Source organism: Empidonax traillii, unplaced genomic scaffold, assembly GCF_003031625.1.
Source record: "Empidonax traillii isolate 1590-97213 ecotype Southwest subspecies unplaced genomic scaffold, ASM303162v1 scaffold22:size5013007, whole genome shotgun sequence".
In the NCBI taxonomy this organism is placed as follows: Eukaryota; Metazoa; Chordata; class Aves; order Passeriformes; family Tyrannidae; genus Empidonax; species Empidonax traillii.
In genome coordinates, this window is record NW_020955215.1 from 3,557,072 (window position 1) to 3,580,437 (window position 23,366).

The 23,366-nt window shown below is 46.3% G+C and overlaps 1 protein-coding gene across 2 annotated transcripts; it reads right to left on the reverse strand.

Moving 5' to 3' along the window:
- Nucleotides 1-3,690: 3,690 nt before the first annotated feature.
- Nucleotides 3,691-15,581, reverse strand: GFRA3 (GDNF family receptor alpha 3). 2 transcript variants are annotated; one of them, XM_027902443.1, is made up of 8 exons: nucleotides 15,463-15,581; nucleotides 11,646-11,921; nucleotides 10,862-10,954; nucleotides 10,101-10,446; nucleotides 9,913-10,022; nucleotides 8,754-8,888; nucleotides 7,658-7,788; nucleotides 3,691-7,367 (listed from the first exon to the last, which is right to left on the reverse strand). In XM_027902443.1, the coding sequence occupies exons 1-8, from the start codon at nucleotides 15,503-15,505 to the stop codon at nucleotides 7,224-7,226; spliced, it is 1,278 nt and encodes a 425-aa protein (XP_027758244.1). In that variant the 5' UTR covers nucleotides 15,506-15,581; the 3' UTR covers nucleotides 3,691-7,223. The 2 variants fall into 2 exon arrangements, with proteins under 2 accessions (XP_027758244.1, XP_027758235.1); XM_027902434.1 differs by lacking the exon at nucleotides 15,463-15,581 and having other exon boundaries at nucleotides 11,646-12,026.
- Between the last annotated feature and the right edge of the window lie 7,785 nt (nucleotides 15,582-23,366).

Sequence of the window (23,366 nt, forward strand, 5' to 3'; positions counted from 1 at the left end):
AGGGAAAACTACGGGAAGTCAGGATTCTGTTCTGGTTTTACCTCTGTGGAAGCTTCAGTGACAGGTGGTGGAGGAAGCTGCTTTCTCTTGCTCTGTGTTTAAAATGTTGTTGGGTTTTTTCACTGAGTACTATTTGAGTTTCCCTCGCTGGAAATATTCCATCTGGACACAACGCTGTGCTGTGTGCTCTGGGATGACCCTGCTTGAGCAGGGAGGTGGGACCAGATGACCCACTGCAGTCCCTTCCAACCTGATCAATTTTGTGATTCTCTGAGTCCTGAATTGCAGTGGTTGGCACTGAGCAGTTGGGAGGGAAAAAAAATCTCGTGGAGAATTTCTTCAGTCTCCTGTCAGAGAGATTATGTGAACTTTTAACCCAAAAGCAGAAGTGAATTATTAGGTTAGCAAGTGTGCAGATCATTTTTACTTGTGTCTATGTGGCATTGCTGATTGAAGATATAGTCAGAACTAAACCACAGAAGATATCTCAAGAAGAAAAAATAAAAGTGTATTAGACTCAGTACTGGAAATACCTTAACACAGTCAACTGGAATCTGAATTGAAAAATTTTGTGCTTGAAAACCTAAATTAAAATACAGACTCAGGTGGATACCTGAGCAATACTATGCTATCATGAGTAATAGTAGGGCTCAGGGTGACATCTTCTAACTGAGGTCAGTCAAAAACAAATGAAAAACAATTTAGTAAATTGATCAGCTCATCATCTTTCCATGTCGTTACCATTTTATTGTATCTGATTTACCAGCTGGAAGATGTTACTTGATGATGCTTGAGAAGACAGGCCAGCCTTGAGCTCCTAATGTTAGCATTTCAACCCCATGGGGGGGATGTTACGTCCTACATAGTATGAATAAAATTGCTCAGATATTATTCCCAGCGTTTTAGTAACTTGTTTCATGACAAGTCATGATCTTTCTCTGTCTAAGGGCCTTCCTGTGTTGAAAATGTCCATAAAACTGGCATTTGCTCCGTGATCTGTAGTTCTGTATTATTCCCTTTACACTGTGATTTGTGTTTGCATATTCAGAATGTTCAGTGCACACCAGTCCTTCTGTTGTGATACCACTGCAGCTCCCAGTTGGGACTAGAATAGCAATCAGCTGTGTAATGTATTTGTAGATCTGGATTCCTTGTGCCTTAAAAATTTTGCACAAGAACGGATGGAAATTGAGAAAAAGATGGGAAATCTCTTAGCTAATTTCTGCTAGAACTGTCATAACAAATGCACATACCCTGATTTGGAATTATGGGTGTGAAATCCAAAGAACTTGGGGTTGGAAGAATTAGCTGCTAATCTCACATTTCTACAGAAAGACAGAGCAATTCCTGTTTTGCAGCCCTGAAAACATAATGGAGCCCTGGGGATCACTGACAAAACAAGCTTCTTAGAGCCACTAGCACTTAGCAAAATTGACTTCAGTTAATCAAAAGATTCTTCAGGGAGAGGGAAAAAAAAGAAAAAGCTGATGGTTTGGAAAGCTGGAGAACAAGTAACTGCGTGCAGATGGTTAAAGAAATTCCAGCTTCTTGCAGTGGGGCTCAGTGACCTATAATGACAGTATCTAATGGGCAAACTTAAATAGAAGAAAAGGCAATTTAAGTGCTAGACTGGTGGGGGGGAAAAGTGAATGGGAGGAGAGTACAGTGGCACTTTGTTCGCCCTGCCCGGACACAGAGCCATTGACCACAACTCTCTGGCTGCCAATTCCTTATCCACTGATTAGTCCACCCTTCAAACCCATGTCTCTCCAGTTTGGAGATAAGGATGCCACGTGATTTGCTAATTAATTTTAATTCAGCCATATTATCAGTAGAACATTTCTCAGTCTTCTTACAGTTCTCTCTGTGCGTAGATAATCTTCTCCTGTGTTCAGAAGCTCACTAGCAGTTCTTCTTGCAAAGTGCTTCTAGAAGCTCCAGTCCACACCTCTCAGCTCTTCAAGCATCTTGTGGGTGTGAACTCTGTTGCAAAGGCAAAGATGGTTTTATCTCCATCAGGATAAGTGATTTGAATGTTGCTTAATAAATTCTGTCATTTGATGGGGGGAGGAACAGCTGAATCACATGCCTTACAGGAAAACAGGAGAGACCAAGGGGAAGAAAGATGAGCCAAAAATCACACAATTATTTTGTGCTAGCTTAATGTCTGCTTGTTCTGCCCAAAGGTAAAGACATAGTTATCAGCACCATTTATCAGGTACACCATTTTAGTATAAACTTGTTTAAAAAAGGGTAGAGCCCTTTTGTCATCTTAATTAGACAGTAACCCATTGATTCCAAGCGGGCCTTCATTTTCTAATTATTTAGTACATAATGTCATTAAACATCTTTGAGTGGACAGGATTGCTCTAAAAGCTTTAGTTCCAGAGCTCTAATATTAGGCTTTTGGCATTCGTCCCTGTGTGTGAAAAGCAGTCAGTTTGTTTACCAGGAATTTAGATTCCCATTACTGGGGGAATTAGCAGTGAGCTATTAGTCTGATTCAAGCACTTAACAATTGCTGATCATCTCCTCCTAGCTTGGGGATAATGGAGGTGATCAGCTGTAAATGGAAAGTATGTGGGGCTATTTTCATGAAGGCACTTGGAGAAAGTGCAGCATCCCCTGACCTCTGCTAACCCTGGGGTTTGCAAGAAACCCAAACACCAAGTCACTTCCTGGAGGAGAGCTAATCACCTATCAGAAGAGCTTCCATTAGAGACTAACCAAGCTCAGCCTCAACCCACCCTCCCTCAAATGAAGAAAGGTTCAGCCACGAAGTCCCCGGGGTAGAAGTGATTAGCCTCTGATCGTATTTACCAGGACCTGTCTCGATGGGGGAAGCAGCTGTGGAATAGCTGTGGATTGTGATTCCATAGCAGTGCTGAGCGATCCTGTGGAGCTCAGCAGTGCTGGTTGGCTTCCTCTTTCTCCAGTGTTGTTCCCAAAAGCTTTGTCTGGTTCATGGACACCTCAAAGATTATTTTGACAACTCTCCTTTTTATTCTTGTGTAAAACTGCCTGCCATTTTGGCAAATAGTGATGTGGGTTTTAGGATATATTGAAAAAGACACTTTATTCTTTAAAGATGCTGAACTTGTAGCTTCTTCCTGTCAAATTAAAGTTACCTTTTATTGTCAACAGATATGGAGAGGTGTGCCAGGGAATCAGTTTGAAGCAAGGCTTAGCTTTTCCTCATCTGCAACAACATATTGCTCCCCCTTCTAAAAGGAAAACTGCAGGCACTTGGTTCTTATTGAAACATAGGCACTTCTTGAAGGCACTGGGAATAATTTTAGTGGGGGAAGGACACCATAACTTTGGACTTCCAAATTCAAGGCTTATCTCTGTCATCACCTTGCTTATGACCTCGGGCAAGAAATGTGCATTGCTTCTCCCACTTGTCACAAGAAACCACTCACCTAACAGTTGCCTGAGCTCCCTGCTGGAGGACTGTTTGAATGCCCTTTGTAAATGCTACATTAGACCGTGTTGAGGGATCTAAAGCTCTGCTAGAGTTCTAGAAGCCACATCTGAAGTACCTGACAGGGTACCCTCTGTAAAAGTTGTTAAGATTGCTTTGTGTAAGAGATTCTAACTCTGTTCTTTGAATTTCTTTCCCATAATGCCTCCAGCAGTGGAGACAATGAGTGTAGCTTCTATTAAATGCAAAGGAAGGCAGGAGACTTCTAGAGTTGCAAGATAAATTTTATTAGTGAGACTTCGCATTATTTTACTCTTTAAAAAATAATCTACATTACAACAATTAGAAGGTTCCCTCTTCATATATGGTTGCTGAGAGCTCAATATTAAGACTGTCTGGATAGAGAATCTTTATTGGATTATTTTTGTATTTTGTGGATTATATTTTGTGAGACCACATGTGCTCACAGGATGCTGTATTCCAATTTCTGGGAACAGAAGCTGAGAGGGGGTTGTAAACTGCCCTGTAGTATGGTCAGTAAGAACTGTTCTGAATGGGTTTGGGTAACTCTGCCAGCCTTGGAACATTGGTGGTGCTGACAGAACTGTTCTTGATACTGATACTGGCATGACATTTCTAGCAGCAGTTATACTTGTGCATGCATATATGTTGTGTAGTTGAAAAACTGTGATATCTGGAGATCAGGTGTTAGAAAAGTCTAAGTGAAAATGGGGTTGTACTCCCCGCAGTGTGAGTACCTGTGAATGCAGGTGTAGTTAGTGGTGAATTTTGCTTGCAGTTATTGATGAACAAGCCTCTCGAGGCAGCTGGGTTTATAAACATGCATGTGAAAGGGATGCAGGACACTCAGAAAAAAACCCCAAACTGACACTTTTTGCTTTAATTTCAGTCCAGAGCAGGATTTGCCTCAGTGTCAAGTTATTTTCCTGTGGTGTAATCCAGGACATGACAGGAGACTGCAATTGCCATCAATAACCTTCTTAGTAGGGGTAAAGAGCTAAAGGTCCACAGTGCCCTAAACATGAACAAAATGCTCATTCCTTCTTCACCATCAGCCTGTCTTAGAATACCAAAGCTGGGAAAGAGGAAAGATCACAGTGCAGATGAGGAGATGATCAATGCAGTACATTGTGTAGCAGTGTGTGTGGTACAGACAGCTCAGGGAAATCTACTCCATTATACTCACAAATATTCTCTCTGATGTGTGGAATAGTGCAAAGAACAACATTTTCTTCCTCAGTGTCACTCTCCATTAAATTCTGGAGATGACAGATGCTATTACATTACAGTCAAGAGTTGACACATTTCTAGTCCCACCACATAGAGGATGGTCTAATGTAGGTATTATATTATGGTTATATGGATTCTGATTTTATTAAAGAATGCTAGCAAACATTCTAGTGCTGTCTCTTGCTCCAAATAGCCATATTTCAGTAGGTATTGGGAAATACCAGCATTAGTACTCCTATTTATTAAAAAGATATGGTATTTGTTCTACTGCACGGAAATAAGATACTGCTTCTCTGTGTAGCAGAGGAGATCATTCTGCTCCATGCAGTGGTTTCCTTGTTCTCCCTGCCCAGGAAGTAAACAGAAGAGTGGAAGTGGAAATGGAAATGTTACCCCTGCAGCAGGATAATTACTCTGATACATGTGACGATGTAAGATTCTGTAATAAGGCGTCTGACAGTGACTGGGAACCACAGCATATTACCTAGCTGGTGCTTCCCTGGCAACAGACAAAGCACGGGATAAAAAGAATACTCACCTGTTCTGCCTCTGTTCAGGACTGTAATCTTGTTTGGGTGTGTATAGTGCTGTTCAGATCTGCTGCCTCTCAGGAAGAGCAGTGGGCACTGTGTGTGTGCGTGGAGGAGCTGTTTAGAGCCGAGTTTCTGGCTATTCGAAAGTGTAGGCTGGCTGATGAGGCAACTCTTGAACACAATTGATTGCAGACTGTTAACCTATGCTTAGAAATCAATATTCACTTAACACCACATTTTAACAGGCAAATGCAGTACAAACTAACAGCAGTTACACAGTGCACACATTTACACTCGGAATAAACAGGTCATGAAGCAGCACTTGGCAGAGGAGCAGGAGATGGGGCAGGCAGCTGGAAGGGGCAACGGCAACTCGAGTATGTGCACAGGTACAAGGAGATTTTTGCAACTGAGTGTCCCAGGGGTTTTGTGGACAATACATCTTCAATGAGCTATATGCATTCCCTGGGGATTACTGAGGAGGTTTGTCCTGAAGCCAGGCAAGATCATCTTTTGCTAGGTAAAACTAAATTTTCTGGAGCTGAGCACAGAAGTTTATCTTGAACAACAAAACCCAAGTGTGTTGCAAGCTGTGATAATGGATTATATATATGTTGCAAGGGGTAAAACAGAATGGAGCAAGAATATAAACTCTAGTATAGTGTCATTGATCTGCAATGCTATTTTTCATATACTTAAAAAATGGATTTGAAAAGGGAACTGAAAGTAATCCAGAAATGGTGTTTACCAAGGACTTAATGTGTCTGTTTATTGAGCTTTATTTGCAACCCACCCTGGAGCACAGACTGCCAGTCTTTATGACGATATGCTTACCCTTCACAGACTTGGGAAGTAGATCCACACAAACCTCATTAAGTTCAACAAGTTCAAGTGCAAGATCCCACACCTGGTTTGGGACAGCCTTCAAGATCAACAGAGTGGGGGGTGAATGGATTGAGAGCAGCCCTGAAGAAAAGGACTTGGGGATATGGGTAGATGGAAAATTGGATGTGAGTCGGTAGCGGGCACTTGCAGCCCAGAAAACCATCTTGCAGCCAGGGCTGCATAAAAAGCAGCATGGCCAGCAGGCTGAGAGGTGATTCTTCTCCTCCATTCCACCCCACCCCACCCCCCCACCTGGAGTTCAGCATCCAGCTCTGGGTACCCACTATGTGACAGGCATAGACCTGCTCAAGCAGTCCCAGAAGAGGCCATGAAAAGGAGGGGGCTGGAACACCTCTCCTACGAGGGAAGGCTGAGATAGTTGAGTTGGTTTGGCCTGGAGAGAAGAAGGCTCTGTAGAGACCCTGTTGTAGATCTTCTTTCAATACATAAAGGAGGGTGATAAGGGCAGATACACCAGGGCCTGTGGTGACAGGACATGGGGCAATGACTTTAAACATATGTAAGAACATATGTTTCAATCAGATGTTAGGAAAAACTTCCCTGTGAGGGTCGTGAGGCCCTGGCACAGGTTGCCCAGAGAAGCTGTGGCTGCCCCATCCCTGGCCGTGTTCAAGGACAGGTTGGATGGGGCTTAGAGAAACCTGGTCTAGTAGAAGGTGTCCTTACCCATGCAGGGGGGTGGAACAAGATAATCTTTAAGGTCCCTTCCAACAGAAACCATTCAGTGATTGCAGGCCTGAGGAGGAGCTCCAGCAGGTGGAGTGGGCAGACATCCTGTGTCAGGTCATCCCCGCAGTCAGAAACCAAACCCTGCACAAGTTCTGACAGAGCTCAGACCTTTGTTTCAAACTGGAACATGAGCCTGACTGTTACTCACAATGCATACATGGCAGAAGCAATGGTGAGAGCCACATCTGCAGAGCTCAGTGCAAACTGGCGGGGGGGAAAGTGGGGTGCAAGTAGGTGGGGGGTTTCCAGAGACTGCCATTCTGGGTTAAGGCTGTTCCATTCCTCTTGTCTCAAAGCCTTCTGTTTCCCAAAGGTAAATCTGTAGTGGGACGTGCCTGGATATGGAATAAGATTAATAATATGGGAAGGGAAGATTCCATTTATGCCAAGTTAATGCTCAGCAACAGGGGCAGGAGGAACAGAGCCAGAGAAGGCCAAGAAGCAGCAGCTCCAGAATGCTCAGAGGAGGCCAAAGGCATACTGCTGTGTTCAGAGCTGTCTCGCTGCATCTTCCTTTCAGCCACCTAGGAAATGAAAAGGAGGGATGAGTCCCAGTTTGACACATTTGTGCTCAAACTTCTGGCTGTGGAGCCTCCAGTTCTGAGCACTAACGTGAGGCTATTGAAACTCCCGTGGCCAGGCACGTGGCCTCCTATTTCTGCTTGTCTGTGAAAGAAGTAGCTTTAGGTAGAGTGGTCCAGTGTTCCACATGCACGTGACATCCCTCGCTTTGATGTCCACTCACACACATCCAGGTCCAAGGTTTTTCAACCACTGTCTCTAAGCTACTTGACTCACTCAAAGCAACACGTACCTGGGACATTTCTGAAGCAAGAGATGTGCTGGCACTGTCTCCTTGGAAGCTTAAGGAAGATGAGAAAGGCAAGTCTTCCTGTCTTTCTAGAGCTGTCTGCTTCAGGTGCATTTGAGACCAAATGGCATTTTCTGCAAACAGAAGGAAAGTAGGAGTCTTATTGTGCTTTTCTTGCGCAGTCTTGGAGTCTAGTGAACAGAAATCTAGGGAAGCTATTTTAGGAAATGCACTCACAGGCTGTGTGCCTTGATTTAGAAAATACGTATTCTCTGTTCAGTGAATGGCCTGTCAGTTTGTGGGTTTGCTTGTGAGGTTGAGCAGACTGCAGAAGTGTTTGCACTGTACTTGAGGACTTTTGGGTCCTTCTGTGACTTTCCCAACTGTGTACTTTGTAAGGGGCTGATTTGTAGTACCTCAGAGGGGACGTTTAGGTTGTAATTTATCTATAGTGCTGGGTGTAAGGATCTTCTATACTGCAGGAGGCAGGTTTAAATATTAATCCTTTGCATAATGATGCTGGTTTCTTTTATAACCTTTGGAAGCTTTTACAAACATTAAATATTTAAATCTCATTAAGGTATGTTGCTAAAATGTTAGGGAGATAAAAAAAATACAGACTTAGGATTACACAGTTGCATGTAACAGGATTTTTTGTATCTGCTATGCTGCTGAATCTAATAAGAGGCTGCCTCAGGAGCTGCTTATCTTGATCAAGTAAGTGAGGGCCAAAGGAGAGTAGAGGAACCAGGACAGGAGGGGAATCCCAACCCATAATCCTCACAAATGTCCTTACTCAGCAACCTATGGATACAGCACATCTGACCTCCCTTAGTGAAGTTTCTGCAGTGCCCTTCATTTGAATGGTGTTTGGAAACAGCTTCATAGTGTTTGAGATGAACAGAAGTGTTTCCAAAAGATACAGAAACACTTCTGAGAGCAGACCCAGGCTGGTCCCATATGTTGCAGAGGAGATTATGGAGACATTGCAGAAAAAGACAGAACTATACACAAGAGCAGTGCAAAGTGGGATCTTGAAACCACAGGACTTGAATTCTCCCATGCTGAGCTGTTTGTCTGTGATGCGATTGATGCTTACCAAGGCATTTGTTGCTCTCAAACATGCCGAGTATCTGGTCACACTTCTCCTTCTGGTTGCCGCTGCTCTCGCAGGTGCACCACAGGGAGACCTCCACACTGGAGTTACTGACATAGTTGGGTGTCATGGGTGTGCCTGTCCCAAACCCCGGGATGAAAGAAGCATCATGAATCATTTTATACTAAAGGGAATGCTGCCCTGGAGGCAGAAGCCTTGCACTGTGATAAGTGTGTTGTTACCCAGGCCAGGTCAGGACTCCCAGCCAGGTGACCCAGGCCTGATGGACCAACCTGGAGTCTGCTGGGCTGCGAGAGGGTGTGGAGATTGGTACCCCTGACTCAGGCACTCTGATGGTGAGATGTACTGGGTACTGAAGCCAGTACTGCCATATGGCAGCAAAAGGTGCTCCTGCTCTTTGAGCAGCTGATAACACTGTGTGGCCAGATGCCTTTGCCAGGCAAATACTGCACACCCATAGTGTGCCAGTCAGCCATGTTCATTTAGCACAAAACCAGCAGGGATATCTGGAAAAATGGAAGGTATAGTCTAGATTTATAGCTTCTGAGATACTGCTGCTCTTCACAGCTCCTCTTTTGAGCCACTCTGAGAAAGTGCTGGCAGTTTGGTTGGCAGTAAATAACTGAAACCAAAAACGACCTGCCTTCATACAGCTGGTAGTGCCATGTTCTGGCTGGCCCTGAGAACACAGTGTGAACAACACTAACAAACCATCAGGCATATAGAAGTTGGGCAGTGATGGAATGCAGTGTTTAATCCCTGCTGTGATGGGATGTAACTCCTGCATCAGGAATGACTTAGTTCACATAAGCCCAAAGAGCCCTGTTGATGAGGCCCTTAGAGCACTTTGCACCAGTTGGTGATGCAAACAGCTGTTGAGAAATCTCAGACAAGTGCTGCTGATTTGACAACAGAGGATGGGACAAGGTACAGAATAAATGCCATGGAAGAGCTCTCTTTGGGCTGCTTCTGCCTCAGAGGCAAGGGGTAGCACTGGCATCAATTAGTAAGGCATATTCACTGGTACACTGAGCACCACCTCCTGCAGGAGAGCAGGATGGTCCTTTACAGCATCAGAGTGTGCCTGCAAGTTTGTGGCCTGAAAGCATCCACCCTGTATGCTCCTGTGGATATCACTTACCAATCATCCCCATGTATGCCTGCAGGCATGCAGCGTGGTTGTGCAGAGAGCAGCCATCTGGAGACGTGTCTGCAGGTTGACAGTTTTGTTGGAAGTCAGCCAGTCGGGATCTGTAGGAAGGAAAACGAGACCATCAGTGTCTATGTTGTTTTCCTCTCTTGGCCAACATCTGCTGCTGCCAGACCTACTTGCAGAAAGGGTCCTCCAAGCACAAGTCCAGCAGCCAGAGGCAACTGGGTTTGGTGTTAGATTGGAAGGAACAATCAGGAACAATAGTTTTCCGGCGTCTTTCTCCACAAAATTCATCTTGACATGGGCAGAACAGGATCCTTTTGGTGAAATCCTCAGGGACTTTCTCAAAGAAGTTCCTCAGCCCCCTGAGGCACTTGCGCCGGTCACACACGTCCTCGCTCCCCGCTGTCCTGGTGCAGATGGAGGCGTAGTCTGTGCGCAGACGAACACACTTCTTGCTCAGATTGCAGACATGAGTTTCTTTCAGGCACGGATTTGTTGCATCTCCCGCTAACTGCGAGCCTATAAAGCCAAAAGAAAGACAGAAACCATGAACCATGAACCAAGCCCCAAGAAGAGATCCTGTGTGGAAGAAGGAATAGCCCTTTCTTGATGGCCAGATTTGGAACATCAGAGAACAAAGCAATTCAGTCCTTGCATGTGCCTGCAGTGTGACACTGTAGTTATATTAGTTACAAAAGAGGATTTTTTTAATTAGTTCATGTCAGGGTGCTTGTTTCCTAAAATTAATCATTGTGGATTATTCCCGGTTTTATAAGCCTGGATCTGTGGCTGTATTTACACTTGATACCTGCACTTGACAGAGCAGGTATTCCTCTGATTAAAGGGGCCATTATCCCAAATTACTCCTAATAATCTTCAGCCCCTAAAAAGGTAAGAGGGTAGCACTATATCATGTAACCATTACAATTCTTACCTGATACCAGAGCTGCCAGTTTATTGTAATCTGTCTTCCAGTGTTCTTCATTTGCTGGGTTCTCATAGGGAGAGGTCTCCAAATTGAAATAACCTAGGCAAGATACAAGATATTTCATTCAGTGGAGGAAATGCTTTGTGACCAACTTGCTTATTTGTTTGTTTGCTTATTCTTAAATGGGTATTTTTCTTATTTATGCCTGGCTCTTTCCTCAGGCTGGAGTTCAGAGGTCCTCTGTCTTGCTCAAATCCAAATGCCAAGAATGATTCTGCTGGAAATGCAAAGGTGCTAGTGTGTAAACCCAGCATTACATTTTGTCTGGCTGGAATTTGGTCTAAGTCATCTGGCATTTCCAGCCTCAGTACAAGTGAGAAGCTGAGCACCACAGACAGGCTTTAGTGAGAGGTCAGGTAGGAGCATCCCACTAAAAAAGGCAGCAGCACGTTCAGGGATGCCCTGACCATGTGTGTCATAATCACCAGTGCCTTTTCAGTGCTGGACAGATAGGACCATTTTGAGGTATTTTTTACAGCGCTAAATTTAACTGCCTCAGAGTAGCTGTCTTTGTATCTTGGAGTCCCTGGTGCATTTGAAGGGCTGGTCCCAGACCAGACCAGTTTTCTCGGCTTATCAAACACAGCAGTAATGAATTCTCTTAACCAAGAGATGTGGTTCCAAAAGCAATACCTGCAGCGTGGGAAAGTGGCCTTTCACAGTTGTTTTCAGATGGGGGGCAGGGGTAAGCCTTACTACTACCCTGTAAATTCCTATTATTTCATCTCACCATCTGTCACGCTGGAGTGAACGGTCCAGTAGACACGTAAGCAGTGCTCCTGTCTCTTCATGCGCCGGTGACACTTGCAGTGCAGCAAAGAGCTGTTCCCAAGGTCCAGCTCTGCATTCAGACATCTGACCCTGCTATCGTGATCCAGTGGAAGGAGGCGAGTCTTGGCCAGGGCACAGTTTTCCAGGATCCTGTACGTGGCATTGCAGGTGGAGTCCGAGAGGCACAGCTGCTCTGCCACGACACAGTCACTCCTGGGCAGAGCCAGGAGGTCTCCTGGTCGAGAGGAGAAAAGATTGTTAGGACCCCAGTCAGGATGAATGCCACACAAGCACCTTGTCATTGTTCTGCAGGCATCCTGTCTGCAGCAAGGACTCCACGTGAGAGGCAGAACCCGTTGGGGTCTATCACATGGAGTAGGAAGGAACAAGAGCTGTCTCCAGTCAGACACAAAAGGATGAGTATTTATGAAAGAGGGAACAAAAGGTCAAATAAAATTCTCAAAATAAATTTTGTTTAATACAACCTTTTTTTAATCACCCTTAACTCTTTCAACTCGGCTCTGTATTTTATGGAGCAGTAGATCCTCGTGAAACCTCGAGATTGCTGAGGCCTGCTTTGAAGAAGCTCTTCTATCTGAGCAGTGAAAACCGCAGTGCAATAAGCACATAGTAACACCATACTGTGTGCTGTGAGTCAGTGCTGCTGCAATTACTAAAGTATATGCTGGTCATTAAGAGATGTACTGAGAAAGCCATTTATAGGGTGTAAAAACAACCACTTTACTGAGCTTGAAAACATAAGGACGTGTATTTTTTTGCATAATAAAACAAATCCTTAACATAAGATGCAAGGAGCTTCATCTAGAAGTGCTGATATGCAGTCATTTTAAGTATATAAAACCCAGTCCCTGAAATCCCTGCCAAAAATGCAGATGAAGGCTTAGCCTGCCAGCTTTCACCTGTTGACTGATTGTAAACCCTTGCCTATATCTCTGTGTGTACATATGTTTCTGTGACACACGCACTGATTATACATATATACACACGTGCTACCTTATGTGGAAGTATTAAATAATCTTGGATTAAACAATAGAATCTTTAAAACCAGGTTTTTTTCTCAGTTTTTATTTTTTTATATGGACTGTTGTCTCCTAAGGAGTGACACCTAACACAGGGACCTGGAAAAACTTGACAAGTGGGCCCACAAAAACCTCATGAAGTTCAACAAGTCCAAGCGCAGGTGCTGCACATGATCAGGGCAATCCCAGACATGAATCTGGACTGGAAGATGAACACACTGAGAGCAGCCCTGCAGAGAAAGACTTGGAGATTCTTGTGGATGAGCTAGCCACATGCACTTGCAGCCCAGAAAGCCAAACATGTCCTGGGCTGCATCAAAATCAGACTGGCCAGCAGACTGTGGGAGGAGATTCTGTCTCTCTGCTCTGCCCTTGTGAGACCCCACCTGCAGTGCTGCATCCAGCTCTGGGGCCCTCAGCACAAGAAAGTTGTGGACCTGTTAGAGCAGGTCCAGAGAAGGCCACACAGATGCTTCAAGGGCAGTAGCCCCTCTGCTTTAAAGACAGGCTCAGAGAGCAGGAGGTTTTTAGCCCAGAGAAGAGAAGGCTCTGGGGAGACCTTAAAGCCCCTTCCAGTGCCTGAAGGGTACTTCTAAAAAAAAGAGGGAAAGCAACTTTTTATACAGGCAGATAGTGATAGAACAAGGGAAAACAACTTTAAAATAGAGATGAGATTTAAATTAGACATTAGGAAAAAGTTCTTTACTCAGAAGGTGGTGAGGCCCTGGCTCAGGTTGCCCAGAGAAGCTGTGGTTGCCCCATCCCTGGAAGTGTTCCAGACCAGGTTGGACAGGGCTTGGAGCAACCTGGTCTAGTGAAATGTGTCCCTGCCCCTGGCAGGGAGTGGAAAGATGAGCTTTAAGGTCCCTTCCAATCCAAGTCTTTCTATGATTCTATTATTATGTTGTCACAGGTAGGTGAATTCAGTCTGAATCGTTCTTCATGTCTGCAGTTTATGAACCTGTGTTTACAGTACAAGTACAATGAAGTCTTGGAACAAGACAGTTTGCTAAAAACATATATATATATATATATATATATATATATATACACCCCTTTAATGTTCTTTGGGTACATCATCTTACCTATCACTCTTTGTTCAGCAGGTGCAGTAGTACTATTTCAGTCTGCCTTCACTACAGATTAGGAAAAAATCTTGGTAAGCTCATATTGCCTGACATATCATCTTCACCACCTAATTTGTTTTCTCACTCCCTTCCCTTTTGCTGGCTTCATCAGTTTATTTGCTGTAGGCAGTAGTCTGCATAATTCTACGCCAGTCTGCTTCTCAGACTTTCTACTTTTCCTACAGCGCAGTAAGACTGTATACAGGTACCTTTGTCTCATCTGTACAAATTTCTTTATTTTTCTATCAGTTTGCTGCACTTTGTAGTTCATCTGGCTCTTACATAGAAACTCGATGATTTTCTAAGCTCCCCAAAAAGCCTCTTGTTAGAAATGCTTTGTACCTAGCACAGTGGGTTCAAGTAAAGCTGCTGTAAACCTCAAACCTAAAACAGTCCTCCTCTACAGACACATGGGTATGGGAATCCCTTCCATAGCTAAAAAAAAGGTAAAAGGTGATAACCAGTTAAGAGACTACTATTATCTATACCTTAGAAAAAATGGGTAGGTAGTACAATGTATCTTTTTTCTCCCTTTTCCCTCAATATAGATATGTATATCCAGTTGCCTATGGTGCACCATGGTATTGACAGAGAGGACGATTACAGAAGGGAAACCTTTCTGTAAACAGTTACAAAGAAGAACTGGCATTTGAACATGGAAAAGTGTGAGAAATCTATCGTAACCCTGTGGCTGACAGCACTACTGAGATTTAGGTGCAACAGCCCATTTTTCAACAGTCATTGTGATATTCAGCAGCTGCAGCTTTTCCTGAGTGTAAAGCACTGACATCCCATAAGCCAGGGTCTAGGAATGCTTCAGAGCCGTTTGGAGGTTCTGTGTTCCCAGTCACATCAGCCACGAAGGCTGCACAAGAGATTAACTGGAAAAAGAGGAATAATTTCAACCCTCGGCTCTTATGATTTGGCAGTAATAAAAGGCATCAGCTGCATCTCTGCAGGAGCTCCTTGGATTTGTCTCGGCAGACTGAGCCTCTCCTCGAAAAACTATGGGTCCGGAGCACTCTCGAGGGAGAATGGGTGGGGGGTAGGTATCAGAAACTGCTCTGGGCGAAGCCAGCGAGAGTGCGGCACAGCCGGGACCCCCTCAGGCACATCCTCGCGTTGTACCCGTCCGGCTGCGGTCTGGGATCGGCTCCGGCATCTCCCCTCGCTCCTCAGGGATCGGCTCCGGCATCGGCCCTCGCTCCTCAGGGATCGGCTCCGGCATCGGCCCTCGCTCCTCACCCCTCGCCGCCAGGGCAGACCTTCCCCTCCCCAGAGCGTCCCTCCAGTTTGGCCACAGCCACACTGGCGACTCCCCGCTCCGGGCAGAGCAGCAGCCGCCTTTCCCGGTTGGAAACACGAATTCCGACCCGCCGCCGGGGAGCACCGTGGGGAGCGCCGTGCAGAACACCGCGGGGACCACCGTGGGGACCACCGTGGGGAGCATCGGTCACCCGAACGGCCGCGATCCCGGCGCCGCCTGCAGCCGCCCCGCAGCGGGACCGGGGTGCGGGCGGTCTCGCCGTCCGCCCGCCGGGAGAGGGACGGGGACGCGCTGCCTGCCCTGCCCTGCCCTGCCCTGCCCTGCCCGCCCGCGCCCCGTTACCGGCTCTGGAGAGGAGCAGCCCCAGCAGCAGCGCCAGCCCCATGCCCGCCGTCGGTGTCTCCGAGCGCCGGGGCCGCCGCTCCCCCCGCAGCCCACGGCCCCGCCTCGGCTCTGCCGGGCCCGGCCCGCCCCGTCGAGGTGCGGGCGGCGAGCACCGCCCCCGGCCCGGTCCGGCCCTGCCCACCCCGGGGTTGCTCCGAAAGGGGCGTTTGTTTGTTGATTTTCAGCGCATCCCGGTGCCGAGGGCAGAGCTGTGACTGCGCACCTTCGGGGGCGTACCTGGGTAAAGGATGGTTAAGTCTCAGCCAGAGGGAGTGTTCTTGCAGAGGAGAGATGCTGACTGGCTTTTGACTAGATTCCCCTGGTGCTTCTTGGCTTTGTTGTGAAGGGTGTTGTGTTAAGTTTCTCACCTGTTGCTGGCTCCGCCTTGGTGGAGCTGCCTGTGTGCACCTAGGCATTTCCGAGAGCCCACCTGGCATTTAGGCAGCTGTACTTCTTTTGAACAGATCCTTCCTTTTAGTTTGCACCCCAAGATCGCATTAACCAGTGCAAAAAAGTCACTCCGTCCACAAACGCTGGAGGCTGTACTTCAAGCTTAAGGAGGAGAGGAAAACCACTCTCACCATGGCTTGAAGTTCAATCAAAGTTTAATAGTTGGAGGAGCTTAAGGAAAATGGTGCATGGGACAGAGCCTTTGTAACTTTCAAATGAATTGTTTGAAGTTACCATTCAGGAGGAGGAAACAGAGGAGTTAGACTGAAGAAAAACTAGGAGCAAAGAGATTTATTTGTAATGGCAGTATTAAAAAACAAGAACTGGCTTGATGTGAACTTTATGTTGTTGTGAGACGTGGTAAGAATAAACAAGTAGATCTGAAAGCTTTTAATCACACAGTGGAGAGCTGTTTGGATTACTAATATGGCTGGAAGATTAGTAGACTAGTGTGCAACTTGTGAGGAGTAACAGGCAGGAGAAAAAGAAGAGATTGTGCATTCTACGTCATGGATTTGTGTACTTTGACACCTTAGCAGCGTCTTTCCTACACGATTTGAATGATGGCTAAAAGGAAAGAAAATTGGGCACTGCCATTTGTGTTCCAGGCTGCTTGGCAGCAAAACCATGCAGAATCATCCATTGCACAGCAGAGAGAGATAAGAGCTCCCCAGACATCCCTCATTACGGGAGTACCAGTGGTACAGGGATTTTGTGAAACATGTTACCAACTTTCTGGATATAGAAGATGATGACAACCTCAGGAGAGGAAGCTCTGCTAGACCTGATGTAGGTGACAGGTGTAGCCTTTCAGGAATATTACTGTAAAGGGCAATTGGGAGGGTAGTGATTGTCAGTCTGTGATCCTTTGTATGTTGTTTCTATTTTGCTCTTTTTATGCTTCTCCTAAGCAAAGGTAGATTTCAGTAAACTCAGTGAATTGGTAGCCAGCATTTCACAGGAGAAAAGCCTGGGGAAGAGAAAACAGTGTGTGTACCTCAATAAAGGCAAGGATACAAACGATTAATTTTCAAGCTCTAGGAAAATAACAGACTTGCTATTTGTCTCCCAGATGGATTTGTCAAGGACTAATACATTTTTTTCTACAATAGGATAACAACTTTCGTGGGGAGGGAAGAATAAGAGAGGGAAATAAAATAAGAGATTGTATGTGCTCAGGACCTTTAAGAACAGTTGTAGACAGGTAAGTCCAGCTTGGTATAAGAGAACAGCGTAGAGGATCTTTCAAGTTCCTTTCCAGATTGTTTTTCTGATTCTGTGATTATAAATCTTCACCCAAAGCCCTCTGAAATGATTCACTAACTTACCTTTGAATTATGCTCTGCAGCAGATATAAAAGGAAAGGAAAAATTCTCCTTTCCCCACTGAATGTGTAACTGTGTTTTCATGGTGCCTTGGCAAATGGCCAAGTAGAGGAGCTCTAACTTGATGTCTGGCAAAAGGTTGGCCAATTCACTACTCTTCAATAGCCAGCACAGCCTATGACTGCATTGGAAGGGTCCCTTTCTTGATTTTGCAGACCTCTATGTATCTCTGCCTAGGACCCATGACATACAGGGTTATTTGGTTACTCCTCCCTCCCCACACTGAGGTTACCAGCACTGTAACCTCATTACACATCTCAGAGAGTTGGATAATTACCAGTCTCTCACGACTGAGGCTTTCATCATTCTTTCCATCTGAAATTGTATAGGCCAGCTCTGACCTGTGAGGGTCACCTACCAGTGTAATGTAAAATATGTCAGGAATCAGTTTCTCTAATTCCATGCAAGGTCCAGGCCTATGACCTTCTCAAACAGCTACATAAACAGTGATCAACTCTGATCTGATTTCCTTTGCTTTTAGCCCCAGTTCTGTGCTTTATGTTGTATTTGTTGCTCTTTGCAGGTTCATGTAAGGTCCTGTGATGACAGATGACGCCAAGCTGGATGGCAGTAGTAGGGTAGGAAGGTTCTACAGAGGGGTCTGGACAGGCTGGGTCTGTGGGCTGAGGCCAATTGCATGAGGTTCAAAAAGGCCAAGTGCTGGATCCTGCCCTTAGGTCACAACAACCCCAGGGAATGCTCCAGGAACAGCTGAGGGAGCTGGGAGGGCTCAGCCTGGAGAAAAGGAGGCTCAGGGGGGACCTTCTCACTCTCTCAGGGAATGAGGGATGGGACAAAAGGAAATGACCTCAAGCTGTGCCAGGGGAGATTCAGGCTGGACATCAGGAAGAATTTTTTCACAGAAAGGACTGTCCAGCCCTTGCATAGCTGCCCAGGGCAGTGGTGGAGTCCCCACCCCTGGAGGGATTTAAAAGACATGTAAATGGGGCACTTGGTGGTCTTGGCAGTGGCTTGGAGTTAATGACTGGGCTCCATGATCTTATAAAGGTCTTTTCTGACCTCAACAATTACATGATTCTATAATTCTATGAAACAGATATGTGACTAAGGCTCATAGTAAGTAAATTTTTGTCAGGTCTTTGCCGGTATTTTGTTTTATGAAAAAAATACTCTGTCTAAGGTGCATAAAGGGGTCCTCTGTGAAACAGGAAACCCACTCACCATGCTGGTGCTGTTTGCTCATTTGTTGTTCCTGTCTTTGGCAGCAGGAAGAGCCCTGCAGTATCTGCAGGATAGTTCCTTCTTCTGTTCAAATCAACAGCAATGGACAGTCCTTTCCATTATTGGGGAGGACTTTCCATTAATGGAAAGGGCAGTCCTTTCCATTATTGCCCTTTTGAGAGCAAAAATCATGAGTTTTCCTCTGAAATCACTGTATATCACTGCATTAAAGCAGGCAGCAGTCCCGGTGATGTGTGAGACATTTCTTCTCCACATCCACAACTGCCACAGCCAGTAAAGAAGGGGTTTTACCACAGAAGTATTTTGTTTGCAGTCTGTGCTGGGTTACTCAGTCATACCTTATTCTATGTAGCACTAATCTGATGAAGACTGTAGCACACTGGTGCTTCTGCTGCTTTTGCCAGGCTTTGATCACTATAACCCTCCTTGAGTCAAGACCAGAGCACGTTGCTGTGCAGGAGATGCTGAGCCTGGGCCGTTTGTCAGGAGCACTATCAGAGTACTGCTGGGGGAGGCAGCACAGAGGAGGGCTGAGCAAACACTCTCTGCCTGGGCTAATATTTACAGCACCACACTCCGTTCTTTGCAGGGCTAGAGACAGGCAGCAGACATTCACAGCTTATAGCAACACCTGTACACTACAGAAATATTAACCTAATGCAAACAAACTGGCAGAAGTTCATGTCTATATTTATAGAAAACCAAATAAAAACCTCCTCCATTTCCTAGTATGAGTGCTAGTGCCCCAAACAGCCTTGGCTGCTCATTGCCAAAGAAAGTTCAGCAGTTTCACATCCATAGCAGCTAGCCATAGTTTTCTGCTTCGGTACCTGGGGTACTTGGCCACTTCTGGCTCAGATAATTTCATTCTTTTGTTCCTGTGAATAAAGCATTCAAAGCTGCTCTTATATTTTAGCCTCAGTGTGGTTCACAGTAGGAAGGTCAAGACATTTAAGTGTCTGTCTGGATAGCTACAATCATACAGCTCAATGGGTAGTCTGTCTTTGGTGGAGAATAACTGTAAGTCATCCTACAGGAAAAAGGAACTAGGAAATTTATGATGATAAAAATTCAGGGTAAGAAATTGACATGCTGAACAAGAGCTTCACTCCAGAGGGACTTTGAGAAATGAAAGGACTGGGTCAACAGGTGCCTTCTGATGTTTAGGAAGGAGAGTAGAGTTCTGTAGCAGGGCAGAGTGACCCCATAGATCTTTGCTGGCTGAGTACTGAGTCGCTGAGGAGCAGCCCCACTGGAAGGACCTGGCAGTTGCCATGGATACCAGCAAGCTCTGATTGCAAACCCACACACCACGCTGTGTTAGGAAGAACATGGCCAGAGACTGAAGGAAGTTATTCGTGTGGCCACACCTGGACTGCCGTGCACAGTTTCCTGCCCCTGAAGTTCAAGGGGGATGTGAAGGAACTAAAGATGGTCCAGTGGAGGGCTACAAATGTGGTAGTATGGGACCTACAAAGAGATTAACAGAGCTGGGCTTGTTTGCTTGGCAAAAGGGAATTTCACAGATGATCTACTACCAGCCTATAGCTACTTGAAGATGAGCTGCAAAGCCAGCAAATCCAGATGGCAGGTGATATAAGAAGTGATGATGGCCACAGGTTCTAGCTTGGGTTGTTCAGGCTGGATGGTGCGAGAAATTTTTTCACTAAGAATTTGGTGCAGTGCAAGGGTAGGTTATGTAGAGATATATTGGAGTCTGTATCCAAACTGGTAGAAAAAGCCAGAGCTGATTTGCTCTTGTGCTGGTGGTAGTACTGCCTAGCACAGAGGTGTTGAATTAGAGACTCTGTAAGTCCCCTCCCACCAACTAGTTAAAGCAGTGTTTAGTGTGAACATGCTTGGATGACAGAACCAGTCCAAGGTGTGAGCAGCTCAGAAGAAAAATGATCTGTAAAAGAAAAGCAAAAATATTTCTTCAAGAGAAAAAGGAGGAGCACCTTAGAACAGTGCTGCCCTACTACTTTAAGTCTGAGCCTTTTCAGAGGTGAGAACATAGAAAAAGTAAGTAGCTTTAATAATGCATTACACTGTATTTTGATTCAAAGACACTTAAGTGATGCACTGTGATCGTGTTCTGATCCTGGTATGTCCATGATGTATATTCTCCTTGTCTCAAGTGAAGCTGAATTGGCTTGCAGGACAATTTTCTCCTCTTTGCTTGTAAAAGAGATGGGCACATGGCAGAGCAGCAGCCAGGGGGCTGTTTACTTTACATCTTATCAGCCACATTAGGTGCTTTAGAGGCTACCAGGAAAGACGCAGGTACTGAGCCGCTCCTACTAAGTCAACAGTGTTCCCTGGCAGCCAGGAGAGCCAGCCCTGTCCTTGGAGGCATCAGGGGCAGCATCACCAGCTGGGCAAGGGAGGGGATTGTCCCACTCTGCTCTGCACTGGGGTGGCCTCAGCTCAAGTTTTTGGAGGAGTTTGTGACCCCACAATGTAAAAAAGACATTAGGTATTAGAGGGTGTCCAACGAAGGGCCATGAGGAAGGTGAAGGGTCTGGAGGGGAAGCCCTATGAGGAGCAGCTGAAGACACTTGGTTTGTTCAGCCTGGAGGAGACTGAGGGGAGACCTCATTGGGGTCTTCAACATCCTCCTGAGGGGCAGTGGAGGGGCAGGTACTGATCTCTTCACTCTTGTGACCAGTGACAGGATTGGAGGAAATGGCTGGAGCTGAGTCGGGGGAGGTTTAGGTTGGGTATCAGGAGAAGAATTTTCACCTAGAAGGTGGCTGAGCACTGGAACAGGCTCCCCAGGGAAGTGGTCATGGCACCAAGCCTGTCTGAGTTCAAGAAACCTTTGGACAACTCTCAGGCACAGGGCGAGCTTGTTGGGGTGTCCTGTGCAGGGCCAGGAGCTGGACTTGATGATCCTGATGGGTCCCTTCCAACTCAGCTCACTCTCTGCTTCTGTGATTCTATGATACATGGCAGAACTTTGGACCACAGCACAGAGCTGCTCTGTCCAGATGGACGAGGCTTTCTTTACTAGTTCTGCCCCAGCAACAAGGTTTCTAGGATTTCCAATTTCTTTGTCTGTCCTTAGAAAAATCCTTTCTTACCCCTTCTGTTCTCTTTAAGCAGCCAACAAAGTACTTGCCTTAAGAGCTATCAGCAAGAGTGTTGACAGTCGAGGAGGATACCTCACTGCACTCAGATTTTAACTGAGGTTTTTATACTGACACAAAGGTCAGCCAGAACAAATGTAAAGGGAGACTCCGTGGGCTGTAGGCAATTGTGCTCCAGAACACTGAGGCTCTTTGGCTAATGTGTGAGAAGGCCTGTCTCTAAGGTTTTGCGTGCAAACCAAAAGGGTAAAGCTGCCCAATTTTTTTAGTAGCTATTTATAGACACTGTTGTGGTGGTTTTGGTCTGTTTTATTTTTTACTAACTCACGCTGAAGGGAAGCTGTGCCAATAGATGAGGCACCATCACAGCTATGCTCATGCACCTCTTTTACACCAATGATCTAGATAATTTGCAATAAAATGGAAGATGTCCTAGTCAGATCCCCGGGGCCCTGGTCAGTGGCACGGCCAGAGAGGCAGGAGAGCTGGGAGTGACACAGAGCTGTACAGCACCATCTGTTCTGGAGCAAACACACACAGGGGCTGCTGTGCTGCAGTCTGTGGCACAGCGGCTGCCCCGGGGTGAACAACCGCCTGTGCAGGTCTGGGGAGGCTCAAGAATATTCGATATTCCTGGGAGGACTTCAGCCCCTGTCCCAGGGATCTCTGACCATTGTCCTCTGTGGGCTCTGACGTCTGTCCCATAGAGGGCTCCGATGCCTCTCCTGGGAGGGCTCTGCCCCCTGTCCCGAGGGGACTCTGACCGTGTCCCAGGAAAGCTCTGACCACTCTCCCAAGGATCTCTCACCCCTGTCCCGGGGGACTCTCCCCTCTGTCCCGGGGATCTCTCCTCCCTGTCCCGGGCACCTCTCCCCCCTGTCCCGGGGATCTCTCCTCCCTGTCCCGGGGATCTCTCCCCCCTGTCCCATGGGGTCCCGCCGCCCTCGGGCCGCGTTGCCGCAGAGCGCTCTCTGTCGGTCCGGCCGGGGCCGATCCCCGCAGACCGGGCGCGGTCCCCGCACACGCGGGGTTGGAAACACACGGGTTGGGCTCTGCCATCCCCAGAGGACGAGCAGATACGGTGACACTTTTCCCAGCTGATAAATGACTACGGACGCCTCCTAGAATCGCAGCCTACAGAATTGCTCCGTAGGGCGGGAGAAGCGTAAAACATACACAAATGTAGACTGCAATTCATTTTCCTCTGGCACCTAGCAGGATTCGAACAGAAAAGCAGTATTTTCTTTTTAAGCTCTACTCATCACCCCCACTTCATGCCTTTTTTTTTTTTTTTTTTAATTGTCACAAGCAAGTAATAGTTGCTGCATTACACTGAAATGTTCTTTGCCCGTGCCAGGGGAATCACGGGCTGCTGTTCACACGGGTTATGAAGGGCGATTCACAGCTGCAAGTTTATAATCTTCCTCCAGAGTCTTCCACTTTTAACCCATTCCTCCCAACACCTCGTCACCAGTGGGCAGTTCCCATTTTCACCGTGTTGCCTTGTGCCCACCAAACCCCGGGGTAGAGCGGGAGGAAGGCACACAGGTTTGCTAAAACATGCTATGGCATATCTGAACGGCATGTGGGGCGTATGGAAATAAGGGCTGCGTGAGAGTAGATCGATTGTATGGACATCAAATCACGTACCAGGAGTGCTTGTGTAATAAACAGCTTCAATTTGTTTTTCAATAAACTGCTCAGCACCTGCTTGGCGCTGTCCCTCCCCCTGTCC